At 41.3% G+C, this 21,827-nt stretch overlaps 1 protein-coding gene across 1 annotated transcript in view; it reads left to right on the top strand.

The window, feature by feature from the left end:
* Positions 1-21,827, top strand: part of CDH8 (cadherin 8) — a 154,774-nt gene that overhangs the window by 13,651 nt on the left and 119,296 nt on the right. Inside the window, exons 2-3 of the mRNA XM_085072000.1 lie at positions 2,705-2,795; positions 2,889-3,151. Coding sequence (XP_084928126.1) covers positions 2,714-2,795; positions 2,889-3,151 — 345 coding nt within the window. The 5' untranslated portion in view covers positions 2,705-2,713. The remainder of the gene's footprint in view (positions 1-2,704; positions 2,796-2,888; positions 3,152-21,827) is intronic.

Genomic DNA, 21,827 nt, shown 5'->3' with positions numbered 1-21,827 from the left:
GGACTCGTTTGCCTTAAGGTATTGCTGAACACAGAGCTAGCATGAGGACAGTCCAGTCACAGTGAATCTGCTGGATTAGAGTGAGTGGAGAGGACCTAAATTTGATTGGAGTAAATGAAGAGTAACAAGCAGGAAATGTGGGGGAGGAACCGAGGAGGGATGCACTGAAATGAACTTAATGCTTTCCAAGGATTGAGAGTGGCAGTGTGAAAACCAAATATCCTGTTCTTCCTTCAAACCAAATTGTTTCTGGGAGCGTTGTATCGTTTTATCTCGTTTGTTTAATCTCTTTTAGAAGGCAGACTGGGTAGATTAATTAGGAATTGTTTTCAACAAGCTTCTTGAATATGAAAAGCAGTGCTTTATTATTATTATTTGGTCCTGTTGATAAAAAGAGCTGTAGCAGCTTGTGCTGGAAGAGTAAAGAAGTCAGTCATGGCCCACTTGGGTCCTTTTTAGGGCTTGAACAGAGCAAGATGTAATGTTCTATTCTTTTTCTGGTGTGACTATTTCTGGATCAAAAATCCCTTTGTATCTAAACCCAGAAAATCAGTTACTCGGAGAAAAAGACCCTTAAGTTGTGTTTTTAATTTCTGCTCTCCATTTTGAATTTAATCCTGGGTGTTGGTTGAAGATGCTGTCTCTTGCTGTTCTACAGTGGTTCTATTTCTCCTGTGTTTTATTTCTTATGTTTTATTTCTTACTCCATTGAAGAAATCAGAAAAACCTGTGCCCTGGCTTGCAGAGGCACCCACATATCCAATCAGATATAAAAAGGATCCCATAGGAGCAAATTTACCACTTCCACTGAAAGTTTGGCTGTTTCTCTCTTTTGATACCTTCTACCACCACACATGCCCCTGGAAATCTCTTTTTAACATGTGCTGGAAAGCAGCAGCAGCAGTAAATTCCATTGAATTCCCCAGACTGAGGAGGCTTTTCAGAGGGTGGCTGATGCATCCCATCATTAATCTGTTTGCTCCTCTTCCTTTTCTGGGATTGAGAGAACGTCAAGACATTTAAAGCCTCTCTTGCTTCTCTCACATTTTCCCCAAAACTCCCTCACAAGAGCTTGCTGTATGCTCTGATTTCTTTATTTCCACCCCAGTTGGCAATGAGGCCTATAAAGCTCCAGGTTCTCCTGTAATGGATATATTCCCCTCATTGTGGATGCATTGTCAAAGCACTGCACTATTAGCTCACCATTCTTCCATGCTGCTTGAGAGATTGAGTTTCACTTTGCTAGCAGCTCCTCTCCCCTTCTAACAAGACAAGTTTCTCACAGTTTCAGGTTTTCATGCAACACATTTCACAGTTGCTTTGGCAATTACTGAAGTTTAAAAAAAAATACTTTCTACATTGTTTTCTGTAAAAATAACAGCTGGTGTTCTGCATGTTTTATGCCATGAGTGTGTGTGAACCTTCAAAAAGAACAACAAATGAAATATCCCCCCCCAAAAAACCAAAAACCCACCAAACCCAAACCATTAAGCTCGTAGGATTTTCATAGACATACAACACTAGGAGTTCATTTAAAAGTGGAAGAAATCCAGCCTAAGACACAGTGGAAACTTGAGAATAGGCATTCCTACTCTCTTGTATATGGTGATTTCTCCTGAGATTGTTTGGATATGAATCAAAGGAAATGTATCAAGACTCTCTTAGCATAACTCCATAACTCAGTAATGCAGTCCTTCTCCCTGAGCCACATCCCATCTTGCTTTCCATGGATCCATGGCTGCATTTCAGGTTTTGCCCATCCCTGTGGCATCAGCCCTGCTGTGTTAACTTACCTTTCCATTTCAAGGAGTGTTTGCACTGAGATGAAACCTGAGGTGACCTTCTAGTACATCAAAGGGTGGGCAGGAAGAGAAAGACAAAATGCTCCCAAGTGTCCGTCTAGGAAAATGTCTTTGAAATAAAACATGACTGTGTGTTTTCTCTGAAAGCCAAGGAGAGACAGTGAGAGCTGCAGTGCAGATGTGCAGAAATGAGCTTCCTTAGGTCCTGCTAGTGGCTGGTTTGGGGATCTTGGGTTTCCCAGGGGATTTAGCAGTGCTGTTCCTCTTGGGCTGTGAAGGGTTTGCTGGGCAGTGATGCTGCTGCTGTTGCAGATGACTAAACTGACAACTGGAGCTTTGTATATTTAGGAAAAGTTTGGGGTTTTTCTTCTTGTGGAAGAAAGGAGAATAAGAGTGAAACAACCTGACTTAGATTTGCTTATTGGGCAGAGAAATGTGTCTGTAATTAAAAATGCAGGCAGCAAGAAGGGGGCTTCTTCAGACTCTGAGACAAACTTCAAGATCCCAGAATTTGGGATCCCAGAATTGGGTTTGAGTTGGGAGGGACCTTCAAGATCATCCATTTCCACCTCCCTGCCATGGGCAGGGACACCTTCCACCATCCCAGGTTGCTGCAAGCCCCATCCAGCCTGGCCTTGGACACTTCCAGTTCTGGGCCTAAATATTTTCCTCAGTGTGTGTAATCATTCCTCTGGGTCTTCTTTCAGTGTTTCAGGCAATGAAAGAATACACAGAATCAATTTATTTGTAGCCCATTTAATCTGCAATAATATTATGAACTACAAATTTAAAACCTAGCATGGCTTGTTTGTGATGTAAAAGTAAATAAGATGTTTCAGAATGCTTTCCTAAGCTCTTTAGTCACTGATTTGAACTTTTTTCTTTTTTTTTTCCCCCACCAGGAATCTTTAATGACTGGAAAACTCAATGGATCATGTTTTTATCATCTAAGCTATTTTTACATTGACTGTGCTGTAAACACATGGAGGAGCTGTAAGTAAGTGTTCTGTTCTGCATGATGAATTGGATTGCAACAGTCTGGAGGAAAGCAAAATAATAATTTCATTTCTGTGGTGATTTGCGTAGCTTGTGGTACAATGCCAGAAAGACTAACGGAAATGCTTATGGATACATGGACTCCATTAATAATATTATGGATTACTGTCCTTCCTTCCATTTATATGGCTCCAATGAATCAATCTCAAGTACTACCAAGTGGATCCAGTACAGGACTAAAAAGGCTAAATGAAGAACAAAGAGTTTTGCACCGTTCCAAGAGAGGCTGGGTTTGGAATCAAATGTTTGTATTGGAAGAATTTTCTGGACCTGAACCAATCCTAGTTGGCCGGGTAAGACAAGATTTGTCTTTTTTTTTTTTCTTCTCTGAATGTATAAATGTATAGCATGAGGTCTTCAGTCATTGAGATTCTTCTAAGGAATTTAAGACTGAGGTGCTTTGTGATTCCAAAATTCTTCTCTAATATCCATAGATTTGTGCTTTAAATATACCTGGCCGTAAGGACATGGTTTCCTAGTTAGCTAACCTGCTATTTCCAACAAAAATAAGCATATTCCATTTGTCAAAAAAACCCCACAAGCATGTTCACACCCTTTCTTTTCTCTCATTAGTCACCACTCCTCAACTCTGTCAGCTTTTTGCAATATGTTCTCAAGCATTCTAAAAGATTGCTACACCTGTAGGTCATGTTCTGTCTCTAGTCTGATGAATCAAGTTATTTATGCTCTGAAAAATTAAAAAAAAAGAACCCAAAAAGGAAAGTGTGGACTATACAGCAAATTACAAAATCCTAGATTCTGTGGAGGTCCTGGTTTGCACACATATGAAATAACATTATTGCCATGGATTCCGTAATTTACTTTCAAAGTTAGACGATAAAACAGGGCAAATTATCATGTTTTTCTGTGTCCCAGCTTGTCTGCTGCCCTAAAGCTTTGCCTGTTGCCATGCATTAGTTTATGCTGTAGCTGAATGTGTTACCTCCAGTCAGTGAATCAGCCTTGCACTTGTATAAGCCATCTGTATCCACCAGGGATGAACTATCCTTAGAATTATTCTTAGAAAAGAATGATCTGTTCGTAAATGCATGTTTGGCAGTGAGCAGGTATAAATACCTTAATTGTTCATAGCTAAAGTTCAGTTCCCTCTGAGTAACTAAGTGCATTATTGTCGTATTAGCTGCCTGCTGGAGTTGAGTAAAAAAATCTAGACTAACAAAATTATGGGTAGCAGTTAATTTCATGATAATCTTGGAAATTCTGTGGATAAATTAATAGCATGTGGTATAATACAGTGGCTGTCAATAGCTGTATCTATTATTGAAGAGAACACAGATCAAGTGCATTCCCAAATCTTCCCTAGTGTAGCCACTTTCGAGGCGAAACTCAGGGTCAGAAGGTGTAATGAGCTTTCTATCCAGTGACTTTTGGTGCTGTGTCAATTTACATTTATATCAGGTATTATATATCTGTTCTCATTTGTTTCTCTGGGGTTAGTAACATATCTCAGTTTCACAGAGACAGCAAAGTGCATATTTCACATCTAAAAATGTTTTATTCAACCCATTCTTTCTGGAATATTTTAGTCGAGCTTTTAAATTTATTTTGAGTAGCTGGGGAGAATCCTGGGTTTGTACTTTGTAGTATTTTGATTTTCAGGGTATATCCAGGTCTAAATATTTTTACAATATTTTTACAACATTAAGATTTTTTTTTGGTGGTTATAATATCCTGAATAGTTTGAGTCATTGGTGAGTAGAAGTGGGTAGGTTAAACTAAGCCAAACCAAGGAAGACATTATCCCATCTTCTGCTGGCATCTTACACAGAATTAGCTAAAATGCTGTGACAATCTATTTGTTGAGACTGCTGCATAATTAAAACACTGCATGTCATAGACGGAAACGAGCAAAAAGCAGAGTTTGTTCCCACAGGGAGAAATTTTTAGTTTATTCATTAAAATGACTTGGAATATTTTTGGAATTCTTCTATTTTTTTCCCTCTCCAGAAGAACCATCCATATTTCTGAGTTATTTTTCTCTGCTAAGGCTGGCGAGTGCTGAGTGCTTCCAGGCTGGTGTGCAGGCAGTGGGAGCAGAGGTGCTCCACAGCCTTCAGAGCTGCTCTTAATCCTTCCTGAGTGGAAAGCAGAGACTCCCTCAATTATAGTTCTTGGCAATCCTTCCCAAAACTTAAGGGTGTACAGAATGTCACGAGCAAAATGCTTTCCTTCTCCGGGAAGTTGGGCTGTGGTTTGTCCTCTGTCACCCTCATTGGTTTCTTATCCACTGTAATTTAAAAATAACCTCCTTTTCAGAGCTCGCAGGAGATTTGCACTTACCTGGTTCCTCCTCCTGGCTTTTCCACTTACACTCTTCCTCCAGACTTTGGAGTTTTTCCCCTGCTAAGAGATTTGCACACCTGGGGTATCTCCTTCATTCTGTAACTTCCTTTAATTTTTTTTCTGCCCTATGACTTACCTTGATTTTCTTTTGACTTGTTTTGCCAGACTTTGAATGAAGGACACTCAGTAAAACAGGATATAGTGAATTAGTGCAGGGAAACTGAACATTGTGGAGAGAATGATATCAGATGTGTGGTCCCTGTTTGCTGCATTTTCTGGATATGAATGTGCTTTTGTGCCATTACAGAGGCAGTATTGCTTGCGTGCTTTGTACATGTTGAAAGATCTAGTATAATCTTCAAACAAATCCTTTAATTGCTTTGAAGGAAGCAGTCTTGAAGCAAATCTATTAATGTAGATCTTGGTTACAATTTTTGTCTCTATTGTAAAGTGTCCCTGGCACTTTTCATAGTCATGTATGATTTGTACAAACATTTAATTAGGTGCTTTGGAGACTCAATACAAAAATAAATTTTGCACAAACAGAAACAATAGACATGCAAGTGGAATTTGTTCTATGTTGTCAAATGCACCTGTAAAACCTGCTGAAAATTCAGCTCTTAAGTACTGCTCAGAATAGAACTGATATTTAAATAATGGTTTTCATGTTAGTGGGTGGGAAGGCACTGAGCAGAAGCATTTGATTCTAATGGAATTGATGGGATATATCAGCAAAATAAAACTGAGAGACGAGATTAATTTTATAGAATACCAACAGGACACAAATCACTTTGCAAATAAAAGCCTGAATGCGCAGCCTGTGGATTCGTCCTGTTGGTTAAAAAGGTCTTGTTCCAAAGTTTGTGAAGTGCAGAGAAATTTTAGCAAGACAGGATTACAGAGGTTTGTGGCATCTTTTATTAAACTGCTCGATTTTTCCAGGGGAAACAGCTTCCAGACATAAAGACTCTTCTGCAGAGTTTTAAGTGTTGCAGTGCAACTGCACACACTTCAAAGGTACTTATTCATTGCTGTTCTGCATGGATATAGAGTAATAAATGCATTCCCAGTGTATTTGCTCTAATAAATGAAATAATCTGGGGTGAGACTAATAGGAGGAATTAATGTGAACACCTTTTAAAGTGTGGTGTTTTTCTTCAATGACTGGAGTAAAGGACCGGAGCAAATCTTTTGCTTTCATTCTTGAACCTCTTAGAATGAATTTGAGCAATATGCACTTTTAATGCCAATTTTTGTCATTATGTTTGGTAGGATCAAGCTCAAAATAAGCAACTCTACGTGAGCTTACACATCTGAAAATAAGGGCTTTCTGAATTTTTGAGACTTCTCTGTGAAATGCCACAAATATTCTCGGGCTTTTTGTTTTTTGGTTTTTGTTGTTGGTTTGGTTTTTTTGTTTGCTATATTCATATTGCATTTATTTTGCCATGCGGTATTTTCATAGAATCATGGAATAGAATATCCTGAGATGGAAAGGACCCACAGGGCTCACAGATCCAGCTGCTGTCCCTGCACAGACACCCAGCAATCCCAGCCTGAGCATCCCTGGCAGTGCTGTCCAAAGGCTCCTGGAGCTCTGGCAGATTTGGGAATGTCACCATTCCCTGGGGAGCCTGGGCAGTGCCAGCACCCTCTGGGGGAAGAACCTTTCCTGATCTCCAGCCTAACCCTCCCCTGGCACACCTTCATGCTCTGTGTCCCTCCTTTGGACGCTCTATAACAGCTTTATATCATTTTTATTTTAATAAGTCTCACATTATTAAGGTCTGTACATGTAAAAATGTGTATGTGCATTTTGAGAAACCTGCAAAGTAACCTTTTTTGTGTTCATGCAACACACTTCAAATGAGTGGGTTTTATTCCCAGCAGCAGGGTCCGGAGAGACAGATTTGCAAATAGCCTTTTGTACTTCATTTCTTTTTTCCCTTCACCCACAGAAGCAGGTAGGCACTTTACAAAGCTTCTGTGTCTCCTTTAGAAGCCTCCCCGTCCTGCACAGTGCTGTCAGCAGTTTGCAGCCTCCCCGTGGCTGACAACCTCATTCAAGTGTAGAGTGATATGTCTTGTGACACTGCATGTTGTCCCTGAGGACTTGATTAGTTGGATAGAACTTTTACTTGCTATCCACTGCTGCATTTCCTCCCTCTCCTCTGCATGCACTTACAGCACCGCGGCAGATGTGCTGTGAAATCTGGGCTGTAGCAAATGCCACTGTTCCTTCACAGGAGACAGCCTCTGAATGCACAATGACATAGGGAATAAAGTGAAAAAGCCTTAGGAAGCTGTTTTTGGGGTATTGCAGCTCCTGGTTTATGGAAGGTGTGTTGTTCGTGATGCTTTAAATGGGTTAGGACCTGGTTTAATAGATGTTTTTAAGCAGAAATCTGGGATAGTTAATGTGATAGCAGTTGTTTGTAAGTAGAATCACAGAATGTTCTGAGATAGGGAGGACCCACCAGGCTCATGGCTCAGCTGCTGTCCCTGCACAGACACCCAGCAATCCCAGCCTGTGCATCCCTGGCAGTGCTGTCCAAAGGCTCCTGGAGCTCTGGCAGATTTGGGAATGTCACCATTCCCTGGGGAGCCTGGGCAGTGCCAGCACCCTCTGGGAAAGAACATTTACTGATCTCCAGCCTGACCTGTCCTGCCCAGCTCCAGCCCTTCCCTGGTGCTGTCCCTGTCCCAGAGCAGAGCTCAGAGCTGCCCCAGCCCAGAGCAGAGCAGGACAATCCCTGCCTGGCCTGGCCAGTGCTGCTGGGGCTGAGAGCCACGACAGGGATGGCCCTGCTGATCCAGGACAGGGATGGCCTTGCTGATCCCCAGGACAGGGATGGCCCTGCTGATCCAGGACAGGGATGGCCCTGCTGTCTCCAGGGCACTGCTGACTCACATCCAAGTGGCCACTGACCCCAACCCCTGGGTCCCTTCCTGTGGCCACTCCCCAGCCTCTTATTCCCAGTCTGTCGTTCATCCAGGGTGCACCATCCCAGATGCAGAGTCCAGCACTTGTCTTTGGTAAACCTCACAAAGCATGGAGGCAACAAAAGAGGGAATGAAAGGCACAAAAGTTGTTTGTTTGTGTTTATGTTCTCTGGCTTACCAATAAATTGATCCAAATTTAGGTACAGACACAAAAACCCACTACTGGTCAGTCAGGTTGGTGCTGTCTCTTTCACACCACTCCTCTAGCAATAGTCCCTAGGTTCTCACAGAACTTTCCCCAGACTTTTTAAAATTTCCCTGTTTCCAGCCCCAAAATAACTACCTATTTTGCCTGTGTGATGAGAGCTGTGGGCAGTGAGCAGGGCAGGGAAGAGCAGCCCTGGTGGCACATGGTGCCTGGTGCTCAGTGCAGGGCTCTGGGGAAGGTGCTCTGGAAATGCTGGATGGGGAAACCAGTGAGGCTCAGAACCTGCCTGGCCAGGTCAGCTCCTCAGTGTGGGGAGCTCAGGAAGGCGTTTTCCATCTGTGGCTGCTGCTGAATTGAGTGGTTTGTGTCTCTTCACTCCGTTAAATGCAGGTTTTCTTGCATGGCTTGTGGGATGAGGGTGCTGGGCAACTTCTGCTGCTTGGAGCAACAGAGATTTTTATTTTTCCCTTGATGTTTGGGGAGTGGGTTGAGGCTTTTAGAGGAGAAACAATTTTCCTGTAGGAGGAGCAGTGGAGAGGCATCTTGTTTTCAGTCAAGTGCTTCAGGCTGAGCTCCTGTAAAACCAAACCTGGGAATGCAGAGAGCTCTTGCAAATAGCTGGGAGCTGGATGTTCTACATCATCCATGCTTCGTGCAATCCTTGAATTCTTCACCAACATATTTTTTTTACCTTGGCCAGGAATTGGTAAAATGTCACTTGTTTAAAATCACGACTTTGAAGCACAAGTGATGCAAACAGGCGAAGTAAATAAAGTTTTAATTGAACAGGTTCCTTCCACGCGTTTTGCTTTTCATTCCTCCACTGAGCTTGTGACTGTGATGGTTCCCTGAAAATACTGTTGTACTCAAGTGATGCACACCAGAAATACATATAACTAAGGCTGGCATTATTTTGAGGGATGAATTACACACTGTTTGCCTGAGTGGAAAAAATCCTTGTGACATGTAGGTGTAGCAAATTCCTATTGTAAGTTTCATAGGTATGACATAGTCCTACAATAATGCTTCGTTTTCACTTAACACAGAAATCAGAACACCATATTAGATAATTTTACTCTTTTTTTTTTCTAAGACATACTTGTATGTTTTGCTGTGATTTAAATGCATGCCATAAAATATTCAATATCTGAAATGGTGCAAAGTCAACATTGCCTATTGAGCCCTAGATTTTTGTTGCTGTTTTGCAACCATAATTATACACTAATTTTCCTGCTTAAGTTTAATAAACACCCAGAAGCTGAAATGTATCAATTATTTTGTTGCTGTATTCTTTATTCTTTATGGAAAATACTAATTCCCCCTGCCTTTTGTGTGCTTCTGAAGGGGAAGAGGTGACTGTGTACTGCACAGAATGCTCCAGTTTGCATGGTCTCAATCAGCTGAGTAATCAGGAGCATAACTAGCGCTAAGAAAAACCCTCCTTAATTAAATGTTGCTGCAAAGATAATAAATATAGGAGCCGACATTTTATAGAAGTCTGATGAAAGTAGTGGGGTTTTAACAAATATTCCTGAGCCCACACAACTTTCATTTGTTTGTTTTTAACTAAGAGCAAGTTCCAAGAAGAAATTGAAATATAAAGCATAAATTTAAGTAAGAGCAGTTTGACTGAGCCAGCAGTGTCTACGTTCTCTAAGACAGTGTAATAAATACTTCACTGATTTCTCTAAGAGTTAAGAAACAAGGCATATCTTCAGACACTGAAAGTCTCATTTCTACATATTTCTGGGAGTATTACTGAATAGAGTTGAACACTTTCACGCTTCCTCATCTCCAGCCTGGGGCATGATAGAACCACAATTTAAGCAGAGCCACATCTTAAACCCCTGTGCATCAGCTATAGAACAGGGCTGGTAATAACTTCAAAGAGTCATTTTATCAGTTAGTTACAAATGCAGCATCCTAAAGGGTCAACCTGCAAAACACCTGGCACTGCTCAGGTGTCTGTATTTGCTTTCTTGAAGTGGGGAAACATCTGTGATGGGAAGAATAACTTAAAAGTTGGGTAGGGGTTTTTCTGTTTGGTTTTTTTCTGTGGCTTTGTGGGTTTTTTTCCTTGTTTTTTTTTTTTTTCAGGGTGTGTGTTTAGGTTTGTTGGGTTTTTTGGGGATTTTTTGGTTTTTGGGTTTTTTTGCTTTTTGGGGATGTTTGGGTTTGTTGGGCTTTTGTTTTTTTTTTCTTTTTTTAAGTGTTTTGTTGTTTTGTTTGTTTGAGTTTGGTGGGGACATTTTGGTTTTTTGGGTTTTTTTTAGTTTTGCCTTTTTTGTTAATAAAAAAGCATGGTGTATGTTACTTTAGCATTATCCACTTCAATTTCTTTGTCCTGTTTTTCTAGAGCCACAAAGATTTCTGACAAGCTGAAACTAATATAATGATCATTTTATTTGTTTGCAAAGAATTAGAAGCTTGCATAGTTTTCCCTATATTGATCTGAACACTTTATCTTTTTCTCAGAGAACCGAAATGTTGTCTTCTGCATGCAAAATGCTGAAGTGACATTATGAAAAATGGAGTGGAGCTTCCTATGATATTCCGAGATGCCCTGTGATTGTTTAGTCTTTCTGGCATTGCTTCAGTAAATGATTTTCAATTTCTACCTGTAGGGCCCACCCCTCGTGCTGTCAGGATGCTTCCGTTCTGCTTGTCAATTTAACTACCAATTAGTGCCAATTGTGAGGGGAGTTTTTTGCTGAAAGTTTGTCCTTGCTGAACTTGACAAGCGCATTGCCCATCCATGGATGAGCTCTCAGGTAGCTGGGATTTCCCAAAAGTGCCACAATGTGCCTTTCAACCAGTACAGCTGAAGGGAGCTTTCATTGTTCTCAGCTCCTGATAGGACATTCCTCAATTTAGCATGGATTTGTGTAACAAAACCCTAAATTTTGCATTAAAATGAGAAATTATTTGGGACTAATTCCTTTGGTGGCTGTGGGCTTCCAGTAAGAGCTGAAGTGGGTGATACCTCCTGAACTGAGCCACACCTGAGAAAGGCTTTTTAACCCATGGACAACACTGTATTTTCAGGATGTAATAAATACACAACCACGGGAATCACAAGACTAAATCAGTTTGCAAGAGAAAATTATGAGAATTAGTTTGCATAAATTTTGTTTCTTGAAAGTTCTGTTTTAAAAGTTGGGTTTTCTTCCTATTCTGGTAAAGTCAAAGAAGAAGAAGGAAGCCATAGTATGTGTGGTGTAACCAACCAAGGATTTCACAGCTGAGGCTCTATTGTTTGGTGTTTGGCTTTTGGTTTTGGTTGTAGTTTTGGGTTTTTTTTCACAAAGTCCCAAAGGGATGTTGATGTTGGACAATTTAAGGCGTCAGTTTCATTGCAGAAATAATTTGCTGCAATAAATATTTCAGGCAGTGTTTAAAGGTAACTATTATTGGCAAGCAATGTGTGAGGCATGTAGAATTGAAAATACATGCAGATAATTTTTGTAAAGACATTTAGGCAAATACTAATGTGTTTGAATAGCCTCTCGGTGATCCCCGAGGAGCACCTGTAGTGACACAGAGCAATTTATAACTTTCCTTTTTCCTGAGGAATCCCTCTTAGTGTAAAATTTCCCCTGCAAGGATTCCTTTCAAAGCCTTTATTTTACAGCAGTCATGCCAGCAGCTAAGCAAAAGTAAGTGTAGCTCTCCCTGGAGACTGTCGCTGGCGTTCCTGAATTAACCGCAGGAATCATTAGGAGCCACAGAAGACATCCCTTCGCTTGCTCCGGGCTCTGAGCTCACTAACTGCTTCCCACCCAGCCCCTGGTGAGCAGAGGCAGAGCCGAGCCTGTGCTGCAGCCTGGCAATGCGCTGCAATGAAAGCGAGCTGGAATGAAAGGCTGGAATGAAAGGCAGGCTCGCAGAGCATCACTGGAGGCTCGCAGCAGCGCTGCAGGCACAGCCAGCACAGGGCATTGCAGAGCAGCTCAGAGGGCCCTGGTGCTTTGCTGGTTCAAATCCAGGAGCCACGTTAGCTGATTCTGCTCTCCTTGGCTCAGGGAATTGCCTGTCTGCTGCCAGGAGCAAAGGGGATTTTATATGTGCAGAACTCATGGTGGGCATCCAGCTGTGGAGCATGCAGAGGACTTAAACCAAACCTCACCTCTTCCCTGCAGTTATTTTCTGAGGTCATTGTGCTAAAGCATCATCGAGATCTGTGACATGTTATACACCCAACCTGAGAGGTCAGGATTTTCAAGTGGGGTGGGCAAAACCACCTTATTTTTTGATTAGTTTGGGATAATCTGCAGCAGAATTGGTGCAACACGAAGCTGTGTGTCAAAGCACACTGCAAAAGGCCCAGAATCTCCTAGTGCTAACCTCCAAAGCTTAATGAAAATTTGCCATATTTGCACAGAATAAGTTTTCTAAATGGAATGACTGACATTCTTGCTATTCCCTTTGCATTCCTATTTCCTTTTTTTTTTCCTTTTTTTTTTTTTAAAGTTGCCTGTTTTTCAGGCCACCTGTTCTCTAATTATTATGCAGTCGAAAGCATTTCACGTAGATCATTGGCACACTTTGCAATTCCTGGTCTTGTCCTCTCATACTGACAAGAAATACAACATCCAGAGGCAAAGGAAAAATGCTTGTGTTTCTTTCTTCACATAAAATCACCTGAAACAAGACTTAATGCCAACACAATATTTCCAATTTGTTCATTTCTTTCTGCTAATTAATGGGTCTTGATTATGACGCTGGCTATAACACAAGAACTGAGAGCAGGTGCTGATCTAAATATACAAGGACTTTTTAGTGAGTTTTCATATGAACAAACAGAAGTTGCTGTAATCATTTAAATCATATATCAGGATTTTACTTGGCACTAAAAGAGTTACTGACCAAATTGGTATTTAAATCATGGGAGTTTTTTTAAGACATCTCATTTGTTTCTTGTGCAATTTTTTAAATGTTGTACATATCCTCAAAGCACACTCTGCACAGCAAAGGAGGACTCGAGCACCAAGTAACAGTAAATGTGAAAGCTGTTAATACTGCCATTTATATTAAGAAGCCTTGGCTAAAATTTTGATCTGTTTTATTGAGTAGGAGACAATTCCTGCCTCAAAGCTATTGCTGTCTAATTGGGGTATGCAATTTATTCATAACTGAAATGAGATATAATAGGAAATATGTATATACTTCAATATGGTGAACATAGAGCTTACTGACCCAATGGAATTCACATAGCTCAAAAATAAAATGAGAAAGTGGACAACACTAAATTGTCAGGCAACATTAGGCTTCTCTTTCTGTGTAGAAAGCAAGGGCACTGATCATTCCATTAAATAATTATTTTATAATTGATCTAAATTCTGCCCTTCCAGAAGACCACCTGCTCATTACTGCCTGTCACTGATAAGCCAAGGAATGCATGGAAATGAGCAGTCTGTATGGAAAACCAAATATTTGGATTTTTAAGGGAACTTTTTTTCAGTAAATATTTCTATCTAAATCAAATGCATTCTGCACAAATCCCATAGCAGACAATTCTCTATGGGGCACAGACTGATGGATAGTGAAGCAAAATTTTGCTCTGTCAGGATGGAGGGTCCTTCTGAGACAGTAGGTTCACTGCAGTGCCTTGAATAGGGGATGAAATGCATGTGTTCTGCACTCACGGAAAAAAAAAGAGAGAAAAGAAGAGAAAAAAGAGAGAAAAACCATAGCATGGCTGAGGCAGTATTTAATCCACTGACCACATCTATTCAGAATCAGGAGTACATCTGTAAATCCTGCAAATTGCAGGGTAACTGGATAAAAGAAAAGATACTTTCCCAGCTCTAACCCAGGCAGACGTGACTCCCTTGTGCCCAGTTTCCAAGGGCAGGCTCCTTGGGGAAGGGAAGCTCTGATGACACTTTAGGGATGCAGGTTGGCAGCCTGGCAGATCCAAGTGTTGGCTCACCTGATAGCCCACTTTGTATTTAGTTTTGAGAACCTCCGAGCACAGGGAGATTGAGCCTGGTGTAAGACAGAGTAAGTGACCTGGGGAGTCTCTGCTTTGGTGACCTTCCTGCTGTGTTGCTAGTTCGGGGGTCAAAGTAGCACTGCTGTAATAACCATAAAGTCACTAGGCATCCACTCCATCCTAATGTGTTCATGTAAAGCCTAAAATACAGTTTTGTAGGGTCTGGTGGAGCCAAGGAGGTGAAACAAAGAGCATTGACTACACTGAGATGAAAACTGGTGTGTGTTGTGTGTGTGCATAGGTTGGTAGGTGTGAGAGAGAGTGCTAAAAGGATTTCTGTTGAGAGGGACCCTAATAACCAGTAGGGCATGTGTTTCATTGGGGAAAGTGTTGCTCTTTCTGGCAGAGAGTAAAGCAGGAACACAAAAAACCAGCAGTGCTGGGGTGGCTTCTTGCCATGTAGAATGACCACACTGAGGTCACCCCAAAGCTTCTCCTCTCCAGGCTGAACAATCCCAGCTCTGCCAGCCTTTCCTCCCAGCAGAGCTGCTCCATCCCTCTGCTCATCCTGCTGCCTCCTCTGCACTCTCTCCAGCAGCTCCAGCTCCTTGCTGTGCTGCCCAGGGCTGGGGCAGCTCTGCAGGTTGGTCTCACCTGAAGGGCAGAGGGGCAGAATCCTCCCTGCCCTGCTGCCCATGCCGGGCTCAGCCCAGGATGCAATTTCATAGAATGAGTTGGGTTGGAAAGGACCTTAAATCCCATCCAGTGCCACCCCAGCCCTGGCAAGGACACCTTGCACTGTCCCAGGCTGCTCCAAGCCCCAATGGCCAAGCTGCCCTTGGACACTGCCAGGGATCCAGGGGCAGCCACAGCTTCTCTGGGCACCCTGTGCCAGGGCCTGCCCACCCTGCCAGGGAATACATTTTTGTTTAATATCTCATCTAAACCTCAGTCTGTCAGTGGGAAGTCATTCCCCCCTGTCCTGCTACTCCAGCCCTTGTAAAGAGTCTCTCTCCATCTTTCTTGTGGACTCCCTTCAGGCACTGCAAGTCCATGTAGATTGCCCCTTGTAATGTTTGTGACCTTTCTCATTCTTCTAGAAATGCTGTTGAACTTTTCTGTAGTGACTGTGCCTTCATCCTCCATGCAGCAGGATTGGGAGCTGAAAGGGAGAGAGAAAAAAAAAAAAAGAGAAGGCAGTGAAGGTAATTTTGCATGTGGTACCACATTCTGCTTTGCAGAAAAAAACAGTCGCAGCCACTCAGAAGTCCTTTATTTTACAATCTCCCCTATTGATCACACCTGTATTGAAATCCTGAACGTGGGAGCTCAAACATTCTTTGCTAGGGCTTCTCAGAAATAATTGGGTTATCGTTTATTTCATCAGAGAATCAAAAAGGGGTAATGAGACATCCTTTAATCTTTAAAAGTGTTTTGTCATTCTGTGCCTCACCAGCGGAGCACTGGTCTGGATTCTTTTGGAAGCGCAGATTGCTCATTAGGAATGCGTGCAGTGAAATAATTTTGAAGAGGAAACATTCATCCTGTGTATTTCTAAATCTCGATTATTTTCAATCGGCTCTTCATATTTTCTTTCTTCACATTTCTTGTTAGGGCTGCTTGGAGAGGCATGAAGTGTTTTGGGTGCTAAATCAAAGCTGATATGGTTTCACTTGCAGGAATTAATGCTGGGCCATGTAAGTACAAAGGGTGTTCTTGTGTATAACCTGTCACAGCCAAACTGGGGAGAGGTTTGTCCTTGCTACTGTTCTGGCCTTTTATTACAAAGAGCAGGAGGAACAGTCAATAACCACTTATTAATGATTTTCTCTGTCCTTTAGTGTAGCTTTAGGTACATTAGGCTCTCAGTAATTATGTCATTCATAATCCTTCATAACAAGTAATATTTTCTGCATCTTGTGAAGCATAATTGGACAATATTTTCTTTGGATGTACACTATTTCTATTCCCTCCTTAATATAACTTTCCCCGAGAGTATCTTGCCAAGGAAAAATGAGCAAGCATAATTTTATACAGGTAATCAAATCTCTCAAATGTTGGCACATTTTCCTTTATCTCCATGGGACTGAAAGCTAACCTTCAAATAGACCTAGGCATTAAAGGGGAGAATTTCAGCACACAATTAGAACTCAAATAAGCTTGTACAAGGCAACTTGAACAGAAGTGCAGTTGTGAGTTATTAGTACTGTATTTCTACAAGAGAAGATTGCATTTGATTAATATGGAACTGCAAGGAAATATATATATATATATATATATTAGTCTAAGTGCATGTGTTGTGTCTTTGTGTATATATAGATACGTCTAATACATTATTTAAACACTGGCTTATAGCAGGAGTTTACAGCCTTTCTAAATAGTGCTATTTTTGCCCACTTACGACTCCAAACTACATCTTGCTGCAGGTTTTATCTTACGAGGTTGAGCAACATAAATGTGAGGGGGGGGAAATAAAGACAGAAATCAGCATGTCTTTAGATTGCTCTCAGTTGCAATACTCAGCAGAATTGTTAATTTATTCCAAACCTTCTGACATAAATCACACTGAAGGGGCAGACAAGGAAGCCCTACAGGACCACAGACACAAAGCTAAGGTTTCAGGCTGAGCAGACACTTTAATCTGTGCTGGACCTACAGTGAAACCTTTCAGTCTCCATTTCTGTTGTGGACTTGAACGTTCTCGTTTCTCTTTTCACTCATTTCAGTATCAAGGGCTCTGGTGAGTACAGAACCCAGGGAAAGATGATACTGAGAGAGTATTTGAGTCCCCAGCTGTAAATAATTCACATGACTCTGGTAGTGTGTAACCCAGCAAGATAGCTGCCATGTTCAGTGTGCTTAAGCTAAAGGAGACTCTAGATGGCTCAGGGAAGATTTTTTTTTCTTCTATTATCGTTTAAAAGTTTGGCTTGACTTTTGTTGCATATTTACATGCAGCAGTAGTCTTATGTTGGTAATTAAGAATTTTATGGTGTCAATATGCTCATTCTTCAAGACCAGTTTTTGGATTATTTTAAGTTCCATTTTCAGTTGGCTAGATTATTCCATGGCTGTCCTATGTGCAGTCTGATATTGAAGTCAGAATTTGGTTTTTTACGTGCTTGGGTCAAGATTTTTCTGTTTTGCATTACCACAAAAATATCCACAGAGTTCTTCCAATTGTAACACTTGAATTCTTAGATAATATGCTTAGTGAGTTTTTTGTTAATCATTGTCTTAATTCACTCAGAAAACATTGGTAAAAACAGGATATTCAGTAATTGGCTTTTTAAATCTGGTGCAAGTATGCTTAAAAAAAAAACCACGAAAGAGCAAAAACCCTCCATAAAAAAGTTATATTTTTAGCCTCAGCTAAAACAGCAATAGAAATGAGGTAACTTGGGTAATAGTTTTGATAATCTGTAGGGTTTATTTGCTGATGGAACGAGCTCAGATCTCCTGTCTGTGTCTGGAATTCCAGCCCAGGTAGAAAGTGCCTGTTACAAACTGCACTTTGCCCCCCTCCTAGTGTCAGGCTCCTAGCTCAGGACAGTGTTCCTTCTCCAGAGGAGCAAGGACCATCTGCCCTGGCTTCCTGACACTCTGAGGTGGCTCTGTTCTGGAATTTCCTCCCTTTGCACAAAAAAAAATTAAACACCATGAGCAAAATAAAGACAAAGGGATAAAGAGAGATGGTTTAAATAGAGGAAGAGAATTGAGAAGGGTGGGAGCTGCTGTTCAGCTTGGGGTGAGGCTTTTCAAATTCCTGCCTAATTCTATGGGTAAAATACTGGGTGAGGATGTTTTCATGGTGTTTCCTGTTTGCTCTGAAGGTTTTGGCTGTGGGACTGTGTACCTCAGGCCCATTGTGAGGGGCTGTGTCTGAATTTACACCCAGCTGATGTGCAAGGTTCACATCTGTGCAAAGCGACGGCTGGCAGCTCTTGTGCCAAGCTGGAAAAAGGCATTTCTGTTTTTCAGGGCTAGAGAGAGCTCAGGTAGAGCTGCCTGGAGCTGCTGGTGGGTTTCTAAGTGTCTCTGTGGCTCTCAGAAGCCATCAGCCCATGTGCAGATTAGTGCCAGAGAGCTGACCTCACCAGGACCTGCCGCCTCAATGACCTGGGAGTTGTGAGGAAATCAAATTTTGTCATCCTCTGATGGCACTTCTCTGTAGCTGAGATGACCTCTAACACTCCTTACTTCCTCTCAATATTCTCTGAACTGTGTCTCAGACTATTTTATATCTAGCTGGGTGTACCGTTAGGCAGTGTTTGTGGTGAAGCTTCCACACTCTTTGAGCCTGACTGTAAATCAGCCCTTACAGATAAAACAATGGGGATTTGCACAGTTTGTCGAGTGTTAGGGCTGGATAACATCTTCAGTTCTTAAAATACAGTTTTAAAATCCTGAAGAGCCCCCCTCAGAGTGCAGACACCGCAGAGACCACAGCAGGGGAGTCAGAGGAGTGGCACATTCCCTGACAAAAGTCATAAAATTCATGGTGACATCCCTGCAGAGCTGCCAGGTGAGCTTGTACAAGTTCTGCCTTATTTGCTGAACTAGAAACACTACCATGCATCTTTTCCAGCTGCATTGTGCCTCCCTCCTACTGCAATAGGCTTCCACAAACTTCACTTCAGCACATTTGACATTTGTATTGTGGTTTGTATCCTTTTGTCCTGTAAGACAGTGTCCTTTGCACATTCCATTCCTTGTTCACAGGGTCAGCTTCAAAAGGTTCAAGAACTGAGTGGAGCACTTCTGCTGTAAGAGGATGCAACCTTTGCTCCTCATACTTATTTTTCTCCTTCTCTGCATTGCTTTATGCTGATAAGGAAACTGAAGTTTGAGGGAGATAAAATTTTTTTACAAATCCTTTGCCATTTACTTTTAGTTTGTCCAAGTACAGCATATCTGTGCTGACTCCATGTTCAATATTATCATCAGGACAACATAGGGAGTGGGAAGAAAGGGTTTTGAGAATAGCAAAAAGGAAGATTTCAAAGGAATTAATCTTTATTTTTACTAAAATATATTTTTTTTAAATTGCCCAGCTATTCACTGTCATTTAAGATACTAGTCAACCTCATAAACTGATGAGATTTTCTCTGTTGGAAATAGGAACTTCAGAAAATTAGTTTCTTTCTGGACTTAGAATAATATTTGAGATGAATAGAGACTCTCTGCTGTTGTATTTATTTGTTTGAGACATCCATTGTTCTTGGAATTCTCTTGGAGCTCAGAGGAACATTTGCATTACAACAAACACACCTTTTATTACCAAGACTTTGACACAGCCAGGCAGGTCTGGAGCAGGGAACTTGCTGCTTCTCTGTTCCTCTTAATATTCATCTTAATTCATCACACTGGGTTCATGTGGCATAAAAATGGGATGCACTTCACTGAAAAAATATGAATATATCCTCAGAAGTGCGCAGTTGTGTGTACCCTGAGATGAGAGAGTCACTTTTAGTATCTATATTGGCTTTTCAAGCAGCAATAAAGGAAACTCTGCAATAATAACTGAGCACTTGTGACTGGCAAACACACTCCTGCAGTTCAGAACTGGAATATGAATGGGCACCACAGGAGGTTTGCCCATTTCTGATGAAAACAGTTTTTAACAGCATGAATTTATGAATCCGCTCAGTGCAAATGAGAGTTTATTATGCTGAGAGTCCAAAAATGATGCTTCATTTATTAAATTAGTACAAAAATCGTATGCAGATAGTGTTGGAGAGTTTTGTAGACCTTCCTGAATATCAGAGCTGAGCTTGAAACCATTGACTTGGGTTATGGGAGGTAATGGTGAAAACAGGACAAGCTGCCAAAACTTCCTATTCTTTGCTTGATTGAAATGAATGTGTATTTGGAACAGCACCTGTCACAGTTTCCCAATCTGTGCACTAGAGAAAATGACGCTCGCCCATTTTCAAAATTCTGGGTTTGTTTAATGAAAGCTTTTTGTAGTGTTTTTGCTGTTTAAAAAAGCTTTTGCCCTTTTAAGACCATTCCTCCACAACGTGGGTCAGGCTGCCGTTAATGCTGCAAGATTTGAAGCATTGACATCTACTGTAGTACAGTCTGAAGTAGCTTCAAATTTACACAGATATGGCAGAATTCATAACATAAAATTCAGGCAAATTGGATACCTAGTGCCACATAACTGAGGCTTATTGCCAGATTTGGATATCCAGTCTGCCAGCTGCACTGTGCACTGCCCAGCTCATTCAAACCATATGCCTTGAGCAAACAATCAGCAAAGTGTGTTAAAAGCTCTGAGAAGTACCACATTAGCCATACGTCAGCCAGCTGCATGTCCTGCCCTATTAATTTCGTTAAAAGCTTACCCCTTCAAAACTGGGGTTTGGACTTCTTTGTTCTGAAAATGCAGCTTAAACAAAATCCGTGCATCTGCAGTTAGATTTGCACCAACAAATTAATTCTGTCTGCAAAATAATGTTGAGATTCTGGTTCGGCTTTAAAAGTTTCCCCAGAGACAGAAGAATTCATTGCAAGCTTTTCTGTAGCTGGAAAGGAAACAGTCACTCCTGAGCACCCTAAAGCCTTTTGTAGCACATATTCTTCGTACTCTTGAGAGACTCTTGCCCAGAGTAGAGTGCTCAGTCTTGTGCCGTAAGAAACATGAAAAATGTATGCATTGTTTTCCTCCTTTTGTTGGATTTGGCCCATGCTCACCCTGGTGGAGTCACTACCCTGAGGCTGTTTGCAAGAGTGAGTCAAGAATGCCCTGGAAATAATAAACATGTAAACTGTGCACCTGTATGGCTCCCTACATCTGTCAGGCACTGCTTTGTCTCTACACCTCTATGTATTTGTATTATGTGTCCTGGTTAAAATGGGTTCTCTGGTGTTTACATTTATAGAGCCATGGATAGTTATTATCTGCTTGTTAAGGGGTGAATGTGAAAAAAAGGAGATAGCATTGCTGTTGTGACTGGTACAAAACACTTGCTCAAGGTCCAGGGTTGTATTATTTTAGATCCTATTCTGTGGGGTTTCAAAAAACAAGAACAATGCATATTAATAAAAATGTTACAGCATCTCTGAGTGGGAATGAAATATTTTGCTCCAAGCAGTCTTAGCTAAATAAAAAAGGGTAGCAAGTATATTGTGAATGAAACATTTTCATTGCTGATTCTTACCTACATAGTCTTCTGCTTTGATCCTCTGAAATATTTTATCAAGAGAAGCCAATGTTGCCGGTGCTAAGGCAGAATAGCAGAGCAGCCCACTGGGGTTAAGTTGTCTGTTCTCCACAGTGCTCACAGTTAAGCCAAAGTGAGGCATAATTAGGCAGGTAAATTCAATCTACTTTCAGTCAAACTGATTTATACCATTATTAATATCTCCCTGCAATGTTAGGGGGGAAAAATCTTTAAATATTAGGGGTAGTAGAGAATCTGACAGACTTCTATTGTTTCTTGTGACTGGAGCATCTCCCTGCCCAGGTGTTTAATTTCTCTGTTGACTGGTGAAAGTTCTCACAGTAAATACAAATGACAAGGACACAGTTCCGCTCTACAGGGCTTAGACTGTGTGCAACAGATGCAAGACA

This window comes from Lichenostomus cassidix, chromosome 11 (assembly GCF_008360975.1).
Source record: "Lichenostomus cassidix isolate B80296 chromosome 11, HeHo_3.0, whole genome shotgun sequence".
Classification (NCBI taxonomy): Eukaryota; Metazoa; Chordata; class Aves; order Passeriformes; family Meliphagidae; genus Lichenostomus; species Lichenostomus cassidix.
Note: the sequence above shows the minus strand (reverse complement) of the source record. Positions and strands in the feature narration are given on the sequence as shown.